Source organism: Stegodyphus dumicola, chromosome 7 (genome assembly GCF_044657685.1).
Source record: "Stegodyphus dumicola isolate Sdum_Otavi_A_Nest chromosome 7, ASM4465768v1".
Taxonomy (NCBI): domain Eukaryota; kingdom Metazoa; phylum Arthropoda; class Arachnida; order Araneae; family Eresidae; genus Stegodyphus; species Stegodyphus dumicola.
Genome location: NC_140774.1, coordinates 158,553,548 through 158,572,167, shown reverse-complemented (window position 1 = coordinate 158,572,167; position 18,620 = coordinate 158,553,548). Strand labels below are relative to the sequence as shown.

General features: G+C 30.7%; 1 protein-coding gene across 1 annotated transcript in view; it reads right to left on the bottom strand.

The window, feature by feature from the left end:
• The window catches only part of LOC118198408 (uncharacterized), a 109,814-nt gene that overhangs the window by 33,182 nt on the left and 58,012 nt on the right, over positions 1–18,620 (bottom strand). Inside the window, exon 3 of the mRNA XM_035370074.2 lies at positions 3,907–4,136. Coding sequence (XP_035225965.1) covers positions 3,907–4,136 — 230 coding nt within the window. The remainder of the gene's footprint in view (positions 1–3,906; positions 4,137–18,620) is intronic.

The window sequence follows — 18,620 nt, the reverse complement described above, 5'->3', positions numbered from 1 at the left end:
CTAGTTATTTGTGGTTATGAGAAATATATACATTTAACTAAGGGGAGAGAGGGAAAAACACTTATAGAACAGTTAGTGATTTGCTTTAAATTTACTGTTAGCATTCCAATAATGTTATCTCTATAATGCTAAGGAATCATAGCACAGACAATGATAATACAATAATTGATGTTGTACAGATATTAGCATTAATTGCACTTTCAGTCCTTAATTAGCTGTGGACAACACCTCCTAATAGAAGAGGAATTGTCGCTGTGAGTGGGTTAGCTTTTTTCTATTTGACCTAAACAACAATTCAAACCTCAAGACATACCGATTTGGAATGGAGTGTTGCCCATACTGTTTATTTACTTTGGCAGAGCAGTGTAGAAGGGTGAAAGAATTAGATTCTAAAGAACATTTAACATAACAAACTCCACATTTCCTTAACTTTCTGATTTCAAGCAGCTTATTATTTTGCTTCATCTATTATTATTGATCTTGTCAAAATTACAGTTTTAGTAAATGATAACACCTCTGTTTTACTGTTTCTCCCAAACTGTGGATTCATCAATCAGCCGATAGATATCGGAATTTTGCGCACACTGAAATGCAGATTATAAAGTAGCTTTTTTAAAAAAAACCTATGCAGTAGTAAGTAAGTAAGACCATCCAAAAATTCTAGAAATATTTTAATACGAAATCTAATATATGGGACATTGCAAGATGATTTAAAAATATTTAATATAATTTATAGCCAGCTATCAAACTTCATGATGATGATGAAAGCTGCAACTCTGAAGGTTTTTGGATGCGACAGGCAAAATTAATTTTTTTTTATTAATGAAATATGCAAATAAATGTTAAATGGAGATAATATAACTGAAGTCTTACACTGTGATGACAATGCCTCAATCATCAATCAGTTAACATAATGGCAGTTACTTCTAGTATGGTTTTAAAATAAAATATTGTCTTTTGTCGTCAAGCTATTTTAACTTCAATAAATTTAAAATATTACTTTGATGATTCAAAAAAAAGTTCTATTTATGCAAAATACCTTTCTTAATATTAATGAAAAATATTTTTTATTTTGAATTTCTTTAAATCATAACAGATTTAAACTGATAACGTAACATCTGGAAATTTCTGGAATTGTAGAAGTCCCATGAATTCCAGATCTTGAACTTTGTACTGTACACAGTCTAACCCTGTTATAATCAACTTCATAAGTCCAAAAGTTTGACTCAAGGTTTCAGTTTTGAAATTACTTCCAAAGGGGCGTTTTTTTAACATTTTGTGTGTTACCTTTATTTATTAAATATCATGTTCTTTGCACTTAAACCATAAGATTCAGTTCAAGAGCAATATAACAGAATAAATTTAAAATGAGCATATTTCTGAGCTCGCACGCTGGAGATAAAAATGTTTTTTCTGTACAACGTTGCCACAGCTCACTTTGAAATCCTTGAGTTTGTTAATCAAAAATTCGTTAAAATTTTACAAAATATGAAATCGATAATAAAACAAATTCCAAATTTGGGCTTCCAAATGCCAATATTTGCAGGAGGATTACGTTATTAAAAATTTGATGGCTCTAGGTACTGTTGTTTTATCATAGTGCGAGAAAAATACATACATTTATGCAGATTCTTCATTATTTAATTTCTTTAAATATAATACATGGAGATAACATTTGGTGGCAACAATTTGAAAAGTGAAACAATGCTTGTAGTGAATCAGCGCAAAATGCGAAAACGAAATTAATAGTCCTTCTGGGCAAATTGCCCCAAATTTGATGATGAAAAATATCCATTAGCATTGTCAAATCTACTAAAGGAAATTAATAATAAATCTATTTAGAAATCATATCAAGAGTTAACTGCAATATGTTTTTAAATTTCACCATACATTAATAATTTTACATAATAAAAATTTTAGCTTAAGAATCATTGTTCAGATTCTTCCCTCAAAATACATGTTTCTTTCTAAAATACACATTCATAATTCAGAATATCATTTCTATAACATAGTACATATAATCTCCTAAGATACGATTATTGTGTGTCTTGGTTTTCCAAAAAATGAGTGTCATGCATGTTTAGTTTACCCTTTGTTTATAGAAAATTTATCCTTTGTTTACAGAAAAACAGAATGGTGGGGGGGATTGAAAACAAAATTAGAAGATAATGAATGAATGTGATAATGTTGTTCACTACTTTAATAGAATAAATATTCAGAATATCATCTAAATAAAGATGGATTTTATAGGTTAGCAATTTCTCAGTTAAAACTTACAGAAATTCTGAAAATATGAAAAATGCACAAATAGCTTCAGTCAAAGATACCTCTACAGAGTTCAGTTTATTTAATTTTAACACATTTGGAGACATCCACTTTGGCTGTATAAAATAGCATTAATGGCCCAGGAAATTGGATAGAAACAAAAAATTCATCCCTTATATCTGAGGATTTATTACAGTTAGTTTTGACTGTATAAAAAAGAATTTTCTGGAATAATAATATAATTTCACAAACTATGCTGCTATTATAATATAATTTTGAATGAAAAAAGAGAAAAAAACTCTTGATATTATTTATAATAAATATGATTTATACATATTCATTTCTGACAAGTCTTTTAGGTTGATAGTATTTTGCAATATATGTGAAGACAAAAGTAAAATAATTCCACAGAGAAAATTAGTATTTTCTAATGAATTAATTTAAATCTTTTTTTTTTTTTTTTTTTCAGAACACTCAGATTTTACAGCTCGCTAACTATTCAAGTTAGAAGCAAAATCTGTATGCATGTTAGAGTTTACTAAAAGCATATCATCTAATAAATTGATATAAGTAAGGTTTAACAGGATGTTTTAAAAATAATTCCAAGGATATCAGGATAGCTTTTACAGTTGCCAAAAAATAGTAGAAACCAGTATTTTGACACAATTAATAGTATTCAATTTGATATTATTTTATATAGAAAAAGCTCATGTTTTATTTATTGCTATAAACCGTGAAAGTAACATTGCTGTACTTAAATACACATCTTTAAAATGTATGTTTATTATAAATTACTCTAAGTAGTCAATGAAAAAAAAAATTGCAATAAATTTCTTTTGTTTTAAACATTGAATAAATCTAATAAGAAAACAAAGCACAAAAAATGGTATTTCCTTGCATATGCTTTTTAGCATTATGTTCTGAAAATTTAAAAAAGATTCACATAATTTTCCCTTTCTTGTACTGTACAGTTTTTTCCTCCTGAGCGCTAGTTTACTTGTAAATTATATTCTCTTCATTATTTTTATTTATATGCATTATATTCACAATTTGTTTTTATATTTTTGTGCTAGCATTTCCTTATATTTATTATCTGAAACATATTTTATGTGGATTTTTGTTAAGCTCTACATGGCAGGTGCTCTAACACTTATGAAACTTTCCAAACATGTGTTTTCATCTTACTTCTTTTATTTATGTTCCAACTCATTGCAGCTTTATTTATTGCTGATGTATTCATCTTTCAAAATATGAGTCTTCTAATTATTTCCTTTCTAATTCATTCCTTTAATGTCTCTCTTTGGAACTGCAGTCAAGACTCATTCAAGTGAGGTGCTCCTGGAGCTTTACAAGGTAACTGAGCCGTACACCCATTCAGTTACTTTCAGATAAGGTAATGTTAATATTACTATATTATATTCTCATTGGAATGTAGGTGTCTTTTAAAGAAATAATATTGTGATAGTTACTATACTTTTCATTTGTTTTATTCCAACTTTACCCACATTCTTCAACAATTAAATTACTTACATAACTCTCCCCTTTCAATTTTTGGAAAATAAAATTAGTTAAAAAAGGAGTGAAAATGCATGAAGAAATGTGGTATATGAACACAATAGAAAAATGAGGGAAAAAACATACCTGAAAAACTTGTTTGAGTTTTGGATACTTTCTGAATGCATTATGAATGGTAAAATGTCTTTCATTCTGAGGCAAGTTTGGTTGAATATTGATTGAGCAATACTGACCAGTAAAGGGCATTTGTAAATTGGTCTTTGGAGTTTTAATTGCGATGCATTCATCATAGGATCCAAATGTAGAAAAAGTGCCAAATAAAATTCCCTCTGGAACTTTACTTGATGCATCCATCACTAAAAAAAGTACAAATTGATTAAATTCTTATATAAGAGAGTTCATGGTAAATTACTTATGCTGAAATGAACTTTTATTTTAAAAGCTTACAGCCATTTAAATTTCATTATAAAATTAATTTAGAAAAACACCATAAAAATTACAGCTGATTTATTACCTTTGAAAACAAAAACAATATAATTTGAAATTGAATTAATATGGTTTTCTTTAATAAAGAAAGCAACTCTTTTGAGATAAAAACTCCAGTGCTGTCATCAGCCTTAATGGATATCATTATCAAAGGTTTGATGTAGATGTAATTCCCATAATTATTAAGTTATAAAATTTGTAGATTAAAATGTAAACAAAATTATACACAGTGTTTCACATACATAAGAACTTCTCAACAAACGTTCCTCCAACATTCCTAGGAAACCCACCAGTGGCCGAGCGGTAAAGTCGCTGAACACTGGTAGTTCGGTCTGAGGTTCAAATCCCGCGAACGGGCTGGCTGCATGAGTGTTTTCGCAGTTTTCACCATGTGTAATGTGTATACGAGTCAGTTTTCCTTAGAAAGTCCTCCATGAAGTCATCCCTCCCCTTACGCAGATAGCTCTCGAGACCTTGGCGTAATTAAATAACCTAACCTAACCAACATTCCTAGTCCCTCCCATGTCCCAAAATTAGCCTCTCAATAGTTTCACCGCCTGTAATAATTCAAAGTGTCACCACTGCCAATAACGGAATTTTGGGCACACACCCCTTCTGAGTAAGACACAGAAGAAAACACTTTACCAACATCCCAATAGAAAGCATGTTAGTTAGTTAATGAATTTTCTGGCCTTTTATATTTTAATGTACATTTCACATTTTACTTTCTTATTATATATATTTGAATTTTTCAACTTTTATTTGATTTGTTTTTGCAAAGATAACATAGTTATGTTTCTTATTTTTCTCATATTTATTTAAATTACTTTGAAGGCTATTTCATAATTCCAGTTAAGATTACTACTGTTTATTTTGTTTATTTTTATAAAAATAGTCTTGAATTAACATGCATAAAAGCGAAGGTGTAGGGGAACATTTACTCAAGTATTTTGTAAATTTCACTACATTAATTGGCTATTCACTCAAATTTTTAAAGAATCTTGTATTAGCAAAAATGCTTCATTCAGAATGTGTGTGTGTATTTAATTATGGCAAAGCACACGAGGGCTATCTGCCTAAGAGGAGGGATGCCTTCGTGGAGGACTTTCTAAGGGAAACTGGCTCGTATACACGTTACACATGGGGAAAACCACGAAAACGCCCATGCAGCCAGCCCGTTCGCGGGATTCGAACCTCGGACCGAACTACCAGTGTTCAGCGACTTTACCGCTCGGCCGCTGGTGGGCCTTCATTCAGAATGAGTTCTTTGATACTCTACTTTGGCTATAATCCCATCACTTTAAGGAACTACAATTTTGGCCTAACTTAATTTGCCAGTTTGGCATCATCATTCTCACTTGAGTAAAATACAAAACACCTTCGCATTTATTAATTATTGTTCAAGGAATTCCCATTGAAAAGTCAGCTAATTTCCGATCAATAGTGATAATTACTTGTTTTTTACTTTCTTTTTCAAAGTTTGAAATTTTTTTATTCATGATTTAAATTCAAGTTCCTTTAAAAAGTTTTTTTCATGATTTACATTCAAGTTCCTTTAAAACACAATTTTCGAAATTAAACTTCCTACATATAAGTTTGCTCTTTTTGCTACATTTTACTAAATTTATATTAGGAGATAATATAATCAATATTTCTTTAGTAAATTAATTTTATTTTATTTATATTACTAATTTTTTTTAAATTTCTTTTATATGAAATTCATTCGATATATGAATTTAAGGGAAACCTCAAAAGCTTGTAGATCTTCAAAACAACAAATGTCTGGAAGGTTATATATTAATTTCTTGAGAATTAGCCAATAAGTAGTAATAAAAAAATGTTTTAATTTTGATTCAAAATAATTTTCCTTTTTAACTAATATGAAATCTTTAACAATATTTCTATGCCATATGTGAAATTTTATGAAAAATTGGGATTTGGACATTACTTTTAAAAATATAAATTGATATTTAAATTATGTTATGTTACAATGCATCCACATTGATATTGTAAAATTACTCAAAATTTTTTTTAAATAATTGAAATCTTAGATTTTCTCATGATAAATTTTCAGTGTCTGAATAATAATGGGAATAAATTGTACCAAAACTTTATCCATAGTTATGTTATTTTTAAACAAGAAATAGGAGAATAATTTGCTTATGGAAAAATTCAGTTGACTCAATTTTTTCAGACTACATGTTTTCTAAACTATTGCATTGATTCCAAAAAGTTTATGGTTTTCTAATGCCCTTTCATCTCACTAAAACTTTTTCCTATAGTTCATGCAAGTTCTAAAAGTTCACTGTATATATCTTCGCAGCTTTTATTCCATTTGTTCTCCATTTTATTAAAGTTGAAAGGGAATTTTTGTTCTGATATTATCATAAAACATTTGCATAAAGGTTACAAAAACTCAATGCTAAAAGAGATTTCAATTATTCTGCTCTTTAGCATCATATGATTAAACAGTTGTGATCTTCACTGAGAGTATGAAAAATGCTTTAAAATATCATCTGTACAATAAAGACAAGTAGTATATTCATTTGTAACTGCAAAGGGAAACAGGATGACTTTAAATAATGTAATACAATGTAAAAGATTTAAAATACAGTAAACAAAAAATATAGATGCAAAGTATTCACTTTTTATAACATTTTAAATTACAGATAATTAAAAAATATTAGATTTAAATACTAAGCAATGATTGACAGATATTTTACAAAATGCCTAAGAATTGAGATCTTGCTTTTGATCCACTTAAATGGACTCTTGAGACTTGGACATGAGCTATAGCTTCATATGTATTTTACTAAAAACTTTCACAGAATTGATTATATAATATTTATCCAAATAATTTCGAAACATACAATAGCCTATCTTCTTTGCCAGAAAGAAATTAGCTTTTTAACTCGAATATTTATACAAGGTGCACTCCTAAATTAAATGGACAAATAAAAAGCCAAAATGATAAAATAAAAATTGGAAGAATGTTTAGAAAGACATTCAATTCTTGTTAAAGAAAGTTTCAACTGATTATTTTGTCATTTGCATATTAAAATGCAAGAATCGTTTTAACTTATTCGTTTATATCGTTTTAATTCTTGTTAAAGAAAGTTTCAACTGATTATTTTGTCATTTGCATATTAAAATGCAAGAATCGTTTTAATTTACTCAGAAGACATTATGTTAAAAAAAAAAAAAAATTGCTTTGACATGGAACGAGATTATAACATTGAATTTTGTTATAAATTAAGTAAATCTGCTACTGAAACACTGGAGATGGTTCAAACAGTATATGGTGATGCGTCATTGTCAAGAGCAGAAATGTATGAGTAGTACAACTGCTTTAAATGTAGGCATGAAAACATTGAAGATGAACCAAAGATAGGGTGCACTGTCAGCTTCCAAGAATGAGGGAAATATGAAGAAAATTCATTCTTTAGTAAAAGCTTACAAGCATGTAACAACTCAGCAACTTTCAGACATGCTTGGGATAAGTACAGAAGGCTGGAGTTTAATTTTACTTGTAACTGAAAATAAGGAAAGTTTGAGTTCCGTAAGTGCCTCAGATTTTAACAGAAGTGCAAAAAAAGAAGACAAAAAGTTTGCTGTGAAGACCTGCTGACCAAATAGGAAAACAATTCCTTAAAGTGTATCATAGAAGGAGATCAGACCTACTGTTTACAGTATGATCCAGACACAAAAAGCCAAAGTGCAGTAGTGGAAAAGACAGTCTTCTCCCATACAATAAAAAGCATGGATGGTGAAATTAAAGACCAAGGTGATGCTGATTGCATTTTTTTTTATTACAAAGTACTTATTCACCATGAATATGTCTCTGAAAATCAACCAATTACTCAGTATTTTTACAGGGTGTTTTTTTGATTAAGAAGCAGGATAAGGCAAGTAAGGAAATAGTATTTGATTCTTTCATACGATAATACTGGGCCTATACAGCACTGTCTGTATGATAATATCTTGCTAAGCATTCAGCTGCAGTGATAAATCCCCCTTCATATTCTTCTGACTTCCCAGCTGATTTTTTAAAATTTGTCTGCAGCTTAAGGTAGCCATGTCAGGATACACATTTGTAGATACACCTAAATATTCATATTTTAGATGTAGTAAAAAAATTTTTAGGATAAATAAATAAATTAAAGAGGATTTTGCAACTTTTAATTAATGTCATTATTTTTTAGCACAAAAAGTAGTCCTCTTATCTATGGTTCAAAAAAGAAGTTTGTATTATTCACAAATCTGAAAGCTTTTATTCATTGTACATACCACATGCCAGTGTCCAAATGGATAAGATTATGGGAAACACAAGTTCAAATCTCAGCTAACAGCTTGGTTGCATAGATGTTTTCCCCATAACGAAAGGGAATACCAGATACTTTCCATTAAAAAGTCATCCTACGAGTAATAGCTCTCATGGTTGCCATATTTAACTAAAAGCATAAAAATATAGTAACTACTCCTTCCTCAGATAGTAATTTTTTTTCAAATTTCTTTGTCTTACTCGCTATATTTAAATTATATCATAAATACCAATCTTGAAATATGCAAAATTAGGGGTTTCTGTGAGGATTTTATGCTGTGCGATGCCACCATTTCAAAAGACCCTTAAATTGCGATAACAAAAATATAGGCTTGATATTGGCAATGTGAAGAACATAGTCCAAATCCCATCTGTAGATGTTCTTTCCAACCTAAATCTGTATAAAAACTCTTCAATTCATAACAAAAGATGTAATAATTAATTCTATCTTATATTCTTTATTAAATACCACTTTAAAAAAAATTCTCTCATTTATTCAAGTTGAGGTTTTAATGCTATGACAAATGCATAATTTTTTAGCTTCATTACATATCTTTACATTTAATTCTCTCTCAATTCAATGAACAGTCTCTGTTGGTCCTGGATGTTTCGATACATACATGTCGGAATGTAGCTGAAATAGTCAGCTATTTTGCAAGATTATGTTTCAGAACAATGTTCTAATAATAGATGATATAACTTGAAATATATAACAGAAGGTAATTTAATTTAGATCGCATTATTTGAACACAGTATATTGATTTACCAACTGAGAAAATAAAACTGAAAAGTCTGAATCTAATGACTATAAAAAAATAAACTCGGAAAACAAATGTTGATCCTATTTTAATTTTAAATTATATGAAATATTTTATTACACACATAAATAATTTCAAGAACATTCACCCAATTCTTCCAAGCTGCATTGAGGTACTTAAATTGCTCTTTTAATGAGTTTTATAATTGTAGCCACATATTATTTATGATGATTCATACTCTGCTTTCAAAATGGAACATTTTGAAATTATTGATTATACATAGTTAATTTTCAGTGATCACCAACACACATTTATATACCCATACATTCAATGTTTATAAGGTACATTTCTATAATATTTGAAAATTTAAACATGCGTTTTTGGATTTTTACAGTACACACGAAATCAAATAAAATACTGTAATATACTAAGCAAAAATGGTTAAAATTCTTTCATTAATTTTTTACCCCTTCAAGGATAAAAATACTTTAATAAACATTAACAAATAATTATATTTACTGAACAGGTGGTATAATGAAAAACAGATGTTTGCATGAGTAGGTAAATAACCAAAGCCATAAGCATAATGTAGTAAATTATATACAAAATAGAAATTAATAACATGTGTTTCTTATATTCATTCTGGAAAGTTTTTCAGAAATTTGCTTTATAAGAATATACAGTGCAAAGTCTTTAATCCTGATGTCCATAATCCGGACACAAAGCTACAAACTTTCTGTGCATTTAATGTATAACGGACGGTATAAGCTAAGCTAAAATTATCTATTTCAGTTAATGTTGCAGATTGCATTGCTCCTTAATCTTCTATCTGGATCCGGCTTATTATTTTTCACAGACTGTTACAGCAATTTTATAAAAGTAAGCTTGAACTTTCGATTATGTCAAAAAGAATTTCCAATTCTGGAGCTGCCAAAGGGTCTACAAAGCGAAAGCATGTTTCGATGTAACGCTTCCGATGGTGCCAGAGAGGTTATTGAAAATGAAAAAATTTCAATTGACAAGTTAGTCGGTATTCTCGACACAGCAGTTACAGGACTTGAACAGTGGAACTGAACAAGAAATTATGTCTGTTTATAGAATTAAAGAGAAAGTATTAGCACATAAAATGAAGCAACTTAAAGAACTTACATTGAAAGAAATGTTTGATAAAGTAAACAAATAAATAGTAAGCTTTTTTTTTTTTTTTTTTGTAAATTTTGATACCCTTTAGATCATAATTGCTCTTTATTTCATAAATTATGGTTTCATATTTTTAATTTTATAATTTCTGCATGCCATCTTACCAGATTTAAATTGATGATCTATAATCTGGAATCGCCGAAGTCCCAATGAGTCTGGATTAAAGACTTGACTGTATAGCCTTTCAATATTTTATTTTTAATACAGAAAGCAAAAATAAAAAACTAAGTGTATATCTAAATATAAACTGTCAGTTTAACATTTAAATATGATAAATTTGACACAATTCATTATAATCCAATAATATGCTGTTAATAAAACTGAATTCAAATGAATGTTTTATAATAAGCTATTTCATTTTTTACTTCGTAAAAATAACTCTCCTAGCATTTGACAGAAATTTCAGTTCAGGTAAAAGGACGTATACAGTACAAAGTCTTTAATCCGGACTCGTCGGGCGATTCCGGATTACAGATCATCAATTTAAATCTGGTAAGATGGCATGCAGAAATTATAAAATTAAAAATATGAAACCGTAATTTATGAAATAAAGAGCAATTATGATCTAAAGGGTATCAAAATTTACAAAGAAAAAACTTAATATATACAGTCAAAAGTTGTTAATTCGGACACCCATAATCCGGACCTCAAAGCTAAAAACTTTCTGCGCATGCGCCTCGTTTGTTGGCAGTGGTGATAAAAGCAAAGCATAATTTGCTTCCTTTAAATAAAGCTAAGACTAAACTAAATAAAATTCATGCTTTATTCCGTAAATAAAATAAAAGAGCTAACACTGTAGCCTTTACATTTAAAATCATTTAGTGAAAGCAAAACAAGCATAATGCTAACTGATAATCACACAAGAGAACAAGAACAAGAACCTTCGCCGATACCGGCGTACATATATATTATACTCGGCCAACCCGCCAATCTTGACGTCATCGGCCAATCAGCGGCAACCACGTTAGCTTACCGCCGATCAAAATTTGCATGTGGAAAACTAAAGCCAACATCGTCGACACATGCGCATACGACTGCGCATATGAGTGTGCGCAAGCGCAGAATACGTTTTCGCGTGCGCGTACGACCTTTTACGACTGCGCATATGCGTGTGCGCAAGCACAGAATAAGTGCGAGTTTTATGTATAACAGATGGTATAAGCTAAAATTATCTAAATATCTATTTCAGTTAATGTTAATGATTGGATCCGGCTTATTATTTTTTGCAGACTGTAAGAGCAATATTATAAAAGTAAACTTGAACTTTCGATTATGTCAAATAGAATTTCCGATTCTGGAGCTCCCAAAGGATCGTACAAAACAAAAGTACGTTTCGATGTCCATCAAACAAAAAGTGGAATTGCTGCAAAAAATGGATAAAGACATGAAGAATGTGACAGAGAGGTTAGTGAAAACGAAAAAATTTCGATTGACGAGTTAGTCGGTATTCTCGGCACAGCAATTAACGGGACTTGAACAGCGGAACTTTGTAACTGAAAAAGAAATTATGTCTGTTTATAGAATTAAAGCGAAAGTATTATCACATAAAACAAAGCAACTTAAACAACTTACATTGAAAGAAATGTTTAATAAAGTAAACAAATAAATATTAAGCTTTTTTTTGTAAATTTTGATACCCTTTAGATCATAATTGTTCTTTATTTCATAAATTATGGTTTTCATATTTTTAATTTTAGAATTTCTGCATGCCATCTTATGAGATTTTAAACTGATGATCTATAATCCGGAATCGCCGAAGTCCTGACGAGTCTGGATTAATGACTTTTGACTGTATTTGTTTACTTTATTAAACATTTCTTTTAATGTAAGTTGTTTAAGTTGCTTTGTTTTTTGTGCTAATACTTTCTCTTTAATTCTATAAACAGACATAATTCCTTGTTCAGCTCCACTGTTCAAGTCCTGTAAGTGCTGTGTCGAGAATATCGACTAACTTGTCAACAAAAATTTTTTCTTTTTTGATAACCTCTCTGTCACTTTCTTCACTATCGGAAGCGGTACATCGAAACATGCTTTCGCTTTGTAGATCCTTTGGCAACTCCAGAATTGGAAATTCTTTTTGACATAATCGAAAGTTCAAGCTTGCTTTTTATAAACTTGCTTTAACAGTCTGCAAAAATTAATAAGCTTGTTCCGGCTTTGAGCGCAGAAAGTTTGTAGCTTTGAGGTACGGATTATAGATGTCTGTATTAAAGACTTTGTATATAACATACACTGAAGAGTCATCACATTATGACCACCATCTATAACAATGGGCTCGCCCAGGAACAAAACTACTGCACATGCATGACTGATGTTGAAGTTTATAAAGTGGCTATGCATTGTCTTTCCAAACATAGCACGATTAGCAACATAATGGGAAAAGCAGCTGATTTATCAGATTTCGATAAAGGTCAAATCGTTATAGCTCAGCTACTGTGAACATCAATATCAGAAATGGCGCATTTAGTACGCAGTTCAGATGCAGTTGTGAACACATATTGAAAGTGGTATACGGATGGCAAAACGACAAGTCACCGGCTAGCATGTGCCATTGACGGCACATTGATTCAAGCATTGTTCACCGTGACTGAAGAGCTACAACAGCCGAAATCACGACTAGCTACAACAGTGGCCACCCAGACTGTTTCTTAACACATTGTGCAATTAGACATTAGAAAAATGGAAGAAAGTTGCATGGTCCGATAAATCACATTTTCTGGTCCATCACATCAATGGGCATGTGCTAATACGCAGATTTCCAAATGAAACTACGACTTCCGAATGCACAGTTGGGCAGAGACAAGCCGATGGCAGGGGGTATTATGGTGTGGGGCAATGTTTTCATGGAGCACATCAGGACCCATAATCCCCATAGAGCAATATCTGACATCTGTGTGCTACGTGAACATTGTTACATACCAGGTTCACCCATTCATGACATTCATCCAGGGGAGAGGGTGTTTACCAACAAGATAATGCACCATGTCATAAGGGTTGAATCGTCAGGGAGTGGTTCAAGGAACATTCCAGTGACTTTCAAATCACGTCTTGGCCTCCAAACTTACCTGACATTAATCAAATAGAGCATTTGTTGTCCCATCTGGAAAGCCAAATTCCTCCTTCTAATAGCAGGACCAGTTGGTGAGCACTTAGTACCAAATACCTTAGACTACGTATCAGCACCTTGTAAAGTTAATGCCACACCAGGTGCCGGCACTTTTGAGGGCTAAAGGTGGCCCTACATGTTATTAACAAGGTGGTCATAATGAAATGGCTCTTCGGAGTATAACTTAGTTTGATATAAAAATCCAAGAGAAAAAAAAAATCATTTAACTTTCTCATTTTCTTTCATAGAATTGTGGAATGACATCTTTTAAGGACAGATAACACTTGCTCTCTATTAACATCAAGACGACAGATTAGAATGATATAAAATGCTAAAAAAATGATGGAAGATGGGCAAATAAGATGATGAAAAAAAACTTCTATATCTTCTATGACATATATATTCATTCTGAACATATTTAGCTTTTTTTCATCATATGTGATCCTTCCTAAAAGTATCACTTACACACTCATTTGGTCGGATGCTATGAAAATAGCCTCAGACATCTTAAAGAAAAAAGCCTAAATAATCAAACCAAATAAAATTTTCTTAACACCAGGTCCAATGCTAGAGTTGGTATGGGCACACATATTGACAAAATATTAAAATTTAGGAGCCTTAGAGATTGCACCAAGTAACAAGAAGATTAGCATCATGCCTGCTTAAGACTCGCATAATGAAAGGATGTTATCAGCTTCAGTCGATTTCAGTTTCAACTAATACAGCTTCTTGCTGATTATTTAATAATAAGTAAAGCATCAAGCACTTGCTAAGCTTTATATTATACATATATAATTAACTATTATTATATAAACTTATTTAGAGTGTTACCCAATTCTTATGGCAAGATAAATAATATTCATAATATTTACTGCACAAAAAGTAACCGAAGGCAATTTAAATTCATTAAAAATTAGTTTCCAAAGATGGCAAAAAATAAAGTAATTAAAATAACATTCCTGCTGTAATTTTTAACTATAGTGGAAAAAATAAAGTTGTTAAAATAATATTCCTGCTGTGATTTTTAACTATAATGTCAGCAGCAGAATTTAATTTCACCATTTATAATTTAATGTCATTTATAAGTTATTTTAAGTGTAATAAAGAATTTGAGAAAAGAATTCGTTATTAGATTCAATAAATACAATAATTTATTTAAATGTCAGTTATGTAAAATGATAAAAATTTGATAATAAACAAGCAGTTGAAGATTGCACACAAATATGTAAAATTTTAGCTTTTAATTCAACATGCAGAGATTTAGTTCATTTAATTATTCAGAAAAACAGCAAACGTGATCAAAATACAAAAAGCACAGATTATAATCCTTATAATCCTTTTTTTTTCTTTTAGAATAATATTGTAAATCACACACTAGTGATATAACAAAAATTATAAAGTGCTTTCACATGGTCAGAAAATGTCACGGTATAAAAAACATTTCTTAAGTCAAGATTATTAACATACTTTGACAAAAAAATGAAAATTTAATTTTTCTATGAAGCATGCAGCACAATACTGAGAAAACACAAAACAAACATAAATCTGAATTTGTCATTGATCCTCAAACTTTCTTTTAGCCAGTCTCTTATGGCATTTCATAATCATGTCTGATAATTGCTTTTCATGCTCAGAAGAAATTTTATGCTTGCTGACTAGTTCCATTAATTTCTTTTTGTCAAAATCTATTAAAAACTTAAAAGCACTACGTATTGTTCCAGTTAAACGAAGAGTTCGAAATGCAAGTTGAATTTTTCCGGCTGTAGTTATTAAAGGAAGTGTTGTGCTTAATACCAAAACAGCACAACGCCGAACTCGTAAAATGAGGATTCTAGTAGCTGGATTATAAACCTTTATAGAAAAACCAGCATGAATACATGCTAATCCATAATCACCATGATTTTGTTCTACAGCAGCAAGTATCGCTTGTTTTAGATCATATTCTTTCAAGGGCAGCTTAAGCTTATTTTTATATTGCTCGGTCAAAATTTCGGCAAGAATATATCTGTATTTTACTCGTACCATTATGAAGCACAATTAAGCTATCAATTAGATATGCAAAATAAACTCATCGCTAATGCATATATTGAAAAAAAGAAAGGGGAATAAATCTGCTCAGTAGATGATTTTTCTTCTCAAGCTTCTCTCTCAAATACTTATTTTCTGTCTCTAAATCTTGAATTACAAATTTTAATTTCTGTATTTGTTATAAAGGAGTTTTATCTCTCTAGATTTAAAGGTAACGGCTTCAATAAAATAATTCAACGCATCAGCAGGCTTATTTTCTTCTACATACAATTCTTTTACAGTGCGAGTAAACATCCAAAAGACGGCTGATTTCCCAGGTACTTCCGAATTCCTCTCTTTGGAATCAACAGTTGGAGACAAATGACTTTTAAGATGTTTGAAAGCATGAGTATGAGACAAAGCTGTCATAACTTTTATAGTTATAAAATACCGAAAATGTCAACGTTAAAAGTGTGTCACAACCCACATTTTGTCACGTTTTCACGCATCCAAACAAACACCTTTTCAAACTCAGCAGAAATTTCACTTTGAAGCATTGAGTTGATTGGCTCCTGTGCTGAAGGTATTTGCAATTTTTGCAACTGCACGTTTACGTATCATAGAAAATTCTAAAAACGCAGAATAGATGCTCATGATATTGTATTTTTCATCATAAAATTTATGAAAGAATTTAGACTTATTTATCACTCAATGTACGAATTATGCATAAAAATGTAATATTACTTCCATGTGAGTCTTATTTGGCCAAACGTTCAAACCAAAGGCAAAACACTTAGGAAGACAAGCTCGTCTTAGCATTTTGCAGTTCCTTTCAATTTTTTACTTATTACTTTCATTTCCTCATTTTTTGTAGTTTTGGTATTCATTTTGCTTCATTATTCATGGGCTCACCAGCGGCCGAGCGGTAAAGTCGCTGAACACTGGTAGTTCGGTCCGAGGCTCGAATCCCGCGAACGGGCCGGCTGCATGGATGCCCTTGTGCAACGTGTATACGAGCCAGTTACCCCTAGAAAGTCCTCCACGAAGGCATCCCTTCCCTTAGGCAGATAGCCCTCGAGGCTTTGCCGTAATTAAATAACCTAACATAATCATCTTTATTCATTCAAGAGAATTTTATTTTCAGTTGATTCTTTATCAATCTTCAACGATAAATTCAAATTCGATTTGTTTGATATCATTTCAAACTTTCCGCAGCTTTGAAACCTACTGAGATATTAAAAAATTTATTTCATTGCTTTTTACTTTATGTAACTCAAGAATTTAAAACATGTGACTTCGTTATGTAACCAGGAAGACATTACGCAACATGTAGTAGAAAATCAAAAATCGCTTATAGGTTTATAGCATTCTGTGAAAATCATGAAAACTGCCCTTCGCCTTGGTCAATGCAAAGTGGTGAAAAAGAAGTTTTGAAAGCAGTATTAGTTCAAAAAATATTTAGAATAAATATGTATAATAACTAGTAATGACCGAAAACTATTAACATAATCTGAGTAACTTTGCAAGACTATAATTTTAATGATATAACAAGGAGCGAAAATAATGGCAAAGAAGGCCATGCCTATAAGATAAAAACGCTGGCTCCATCTATCGTTTAAAATATGAATGAAAAGCAACTACGAAATAAATTCTTGAAAAGCTGACTGTGAAGATGGATTAGATCTGGAATAATTAAGCGATTAATTAATTTTTATGGATTATATTATTCATGTACACAGAGTAAAACTAGTAAAATAAATTCCCAAAAGTTTAAGACCTCTGAGAAGTTACCAACCAGATCTCTGATTTAAATCCAACAGAAGGTTTTGAAGCTCACTGAGGAAAGCAGTTGCAAGACATCAGCTATCTTTATGAAGATTCAAAAACTGCTTTAGTAGAACTCGACTAATTAAATGTTTCCAAATTTTAAATTACGCATTAATTTCTCGTGTACTTTTGAATAAGTTTGTCAGAAGAGTATCTGAACTTAATCAAAACGAGTTACTCATATTTTATTTCTTTTTGCCACAACGTATTCGTGTTAGGCAAGTTTTTCACATTACGCTGTAATAAAATCAGAATATAGAAATGAACTTAGTATTGCAACTGAAATAAGAATTCAGGTTTCTGACACTGGTTAAAAGAATTTGTAATTCGAAGACTCAAACACTTCGAAACCATGAAAGCTATAAATATTGTAGGTATCACACAAATACTGAAATAAATGCTTATTTTTTCAAATCTAATATATATATGTGTTATTTAATATAACTTAACATATATATATATATAAAGTTCTTTAAACATTTTAGAACTTAAGAAGTGTTGCGTGATGACAAAAGTTTGGGAAAAACTGGTCTAGATCCTCAAAGTCATCGATCTATTTAGAAATTATTTTATAGGGCAAATGACGGCCCATTTGGGCCACGAATTAACGTGTGCAATAATATATTCGCGTATCCGCATCCGTACGCATGATCCCTTCAAACAGCACGGTACGCTCAGCAAATTCTAGTGAAAGTAATTAAAAATACCTAATAAATTCTAGTGACAAATTACTATATTTATATATAGCCGCCATAATTGTTGCATTTTTCTTATATATTCTTAGGAGAATGTGATAACTACTGCGTACCTTTTCAGGATATCGGATAAGTGCAGCACTCTCCCGATTTGACATTCGGAAAACATTGTGGTTATTTAATTTACTAGACAAGTACTGATTAATAACTGAGCAATGATATTATTTTTTGAACAATTTACACGAATTAATCAAAACTGCTGGTTAATAACATTAATAAATTAAGAAGCTAAGATTTTATTTTGATTTCAAGCAGAATCTCTTCAGAGCAGGTAAAGGTTTGATTGATTTGATTACTGATCATAATCATCGGTCAAGATGATTCGCCTTTCTAAAAATCAAATAACTTTACACTTCGTGGCATTTCACATGCGATTAATG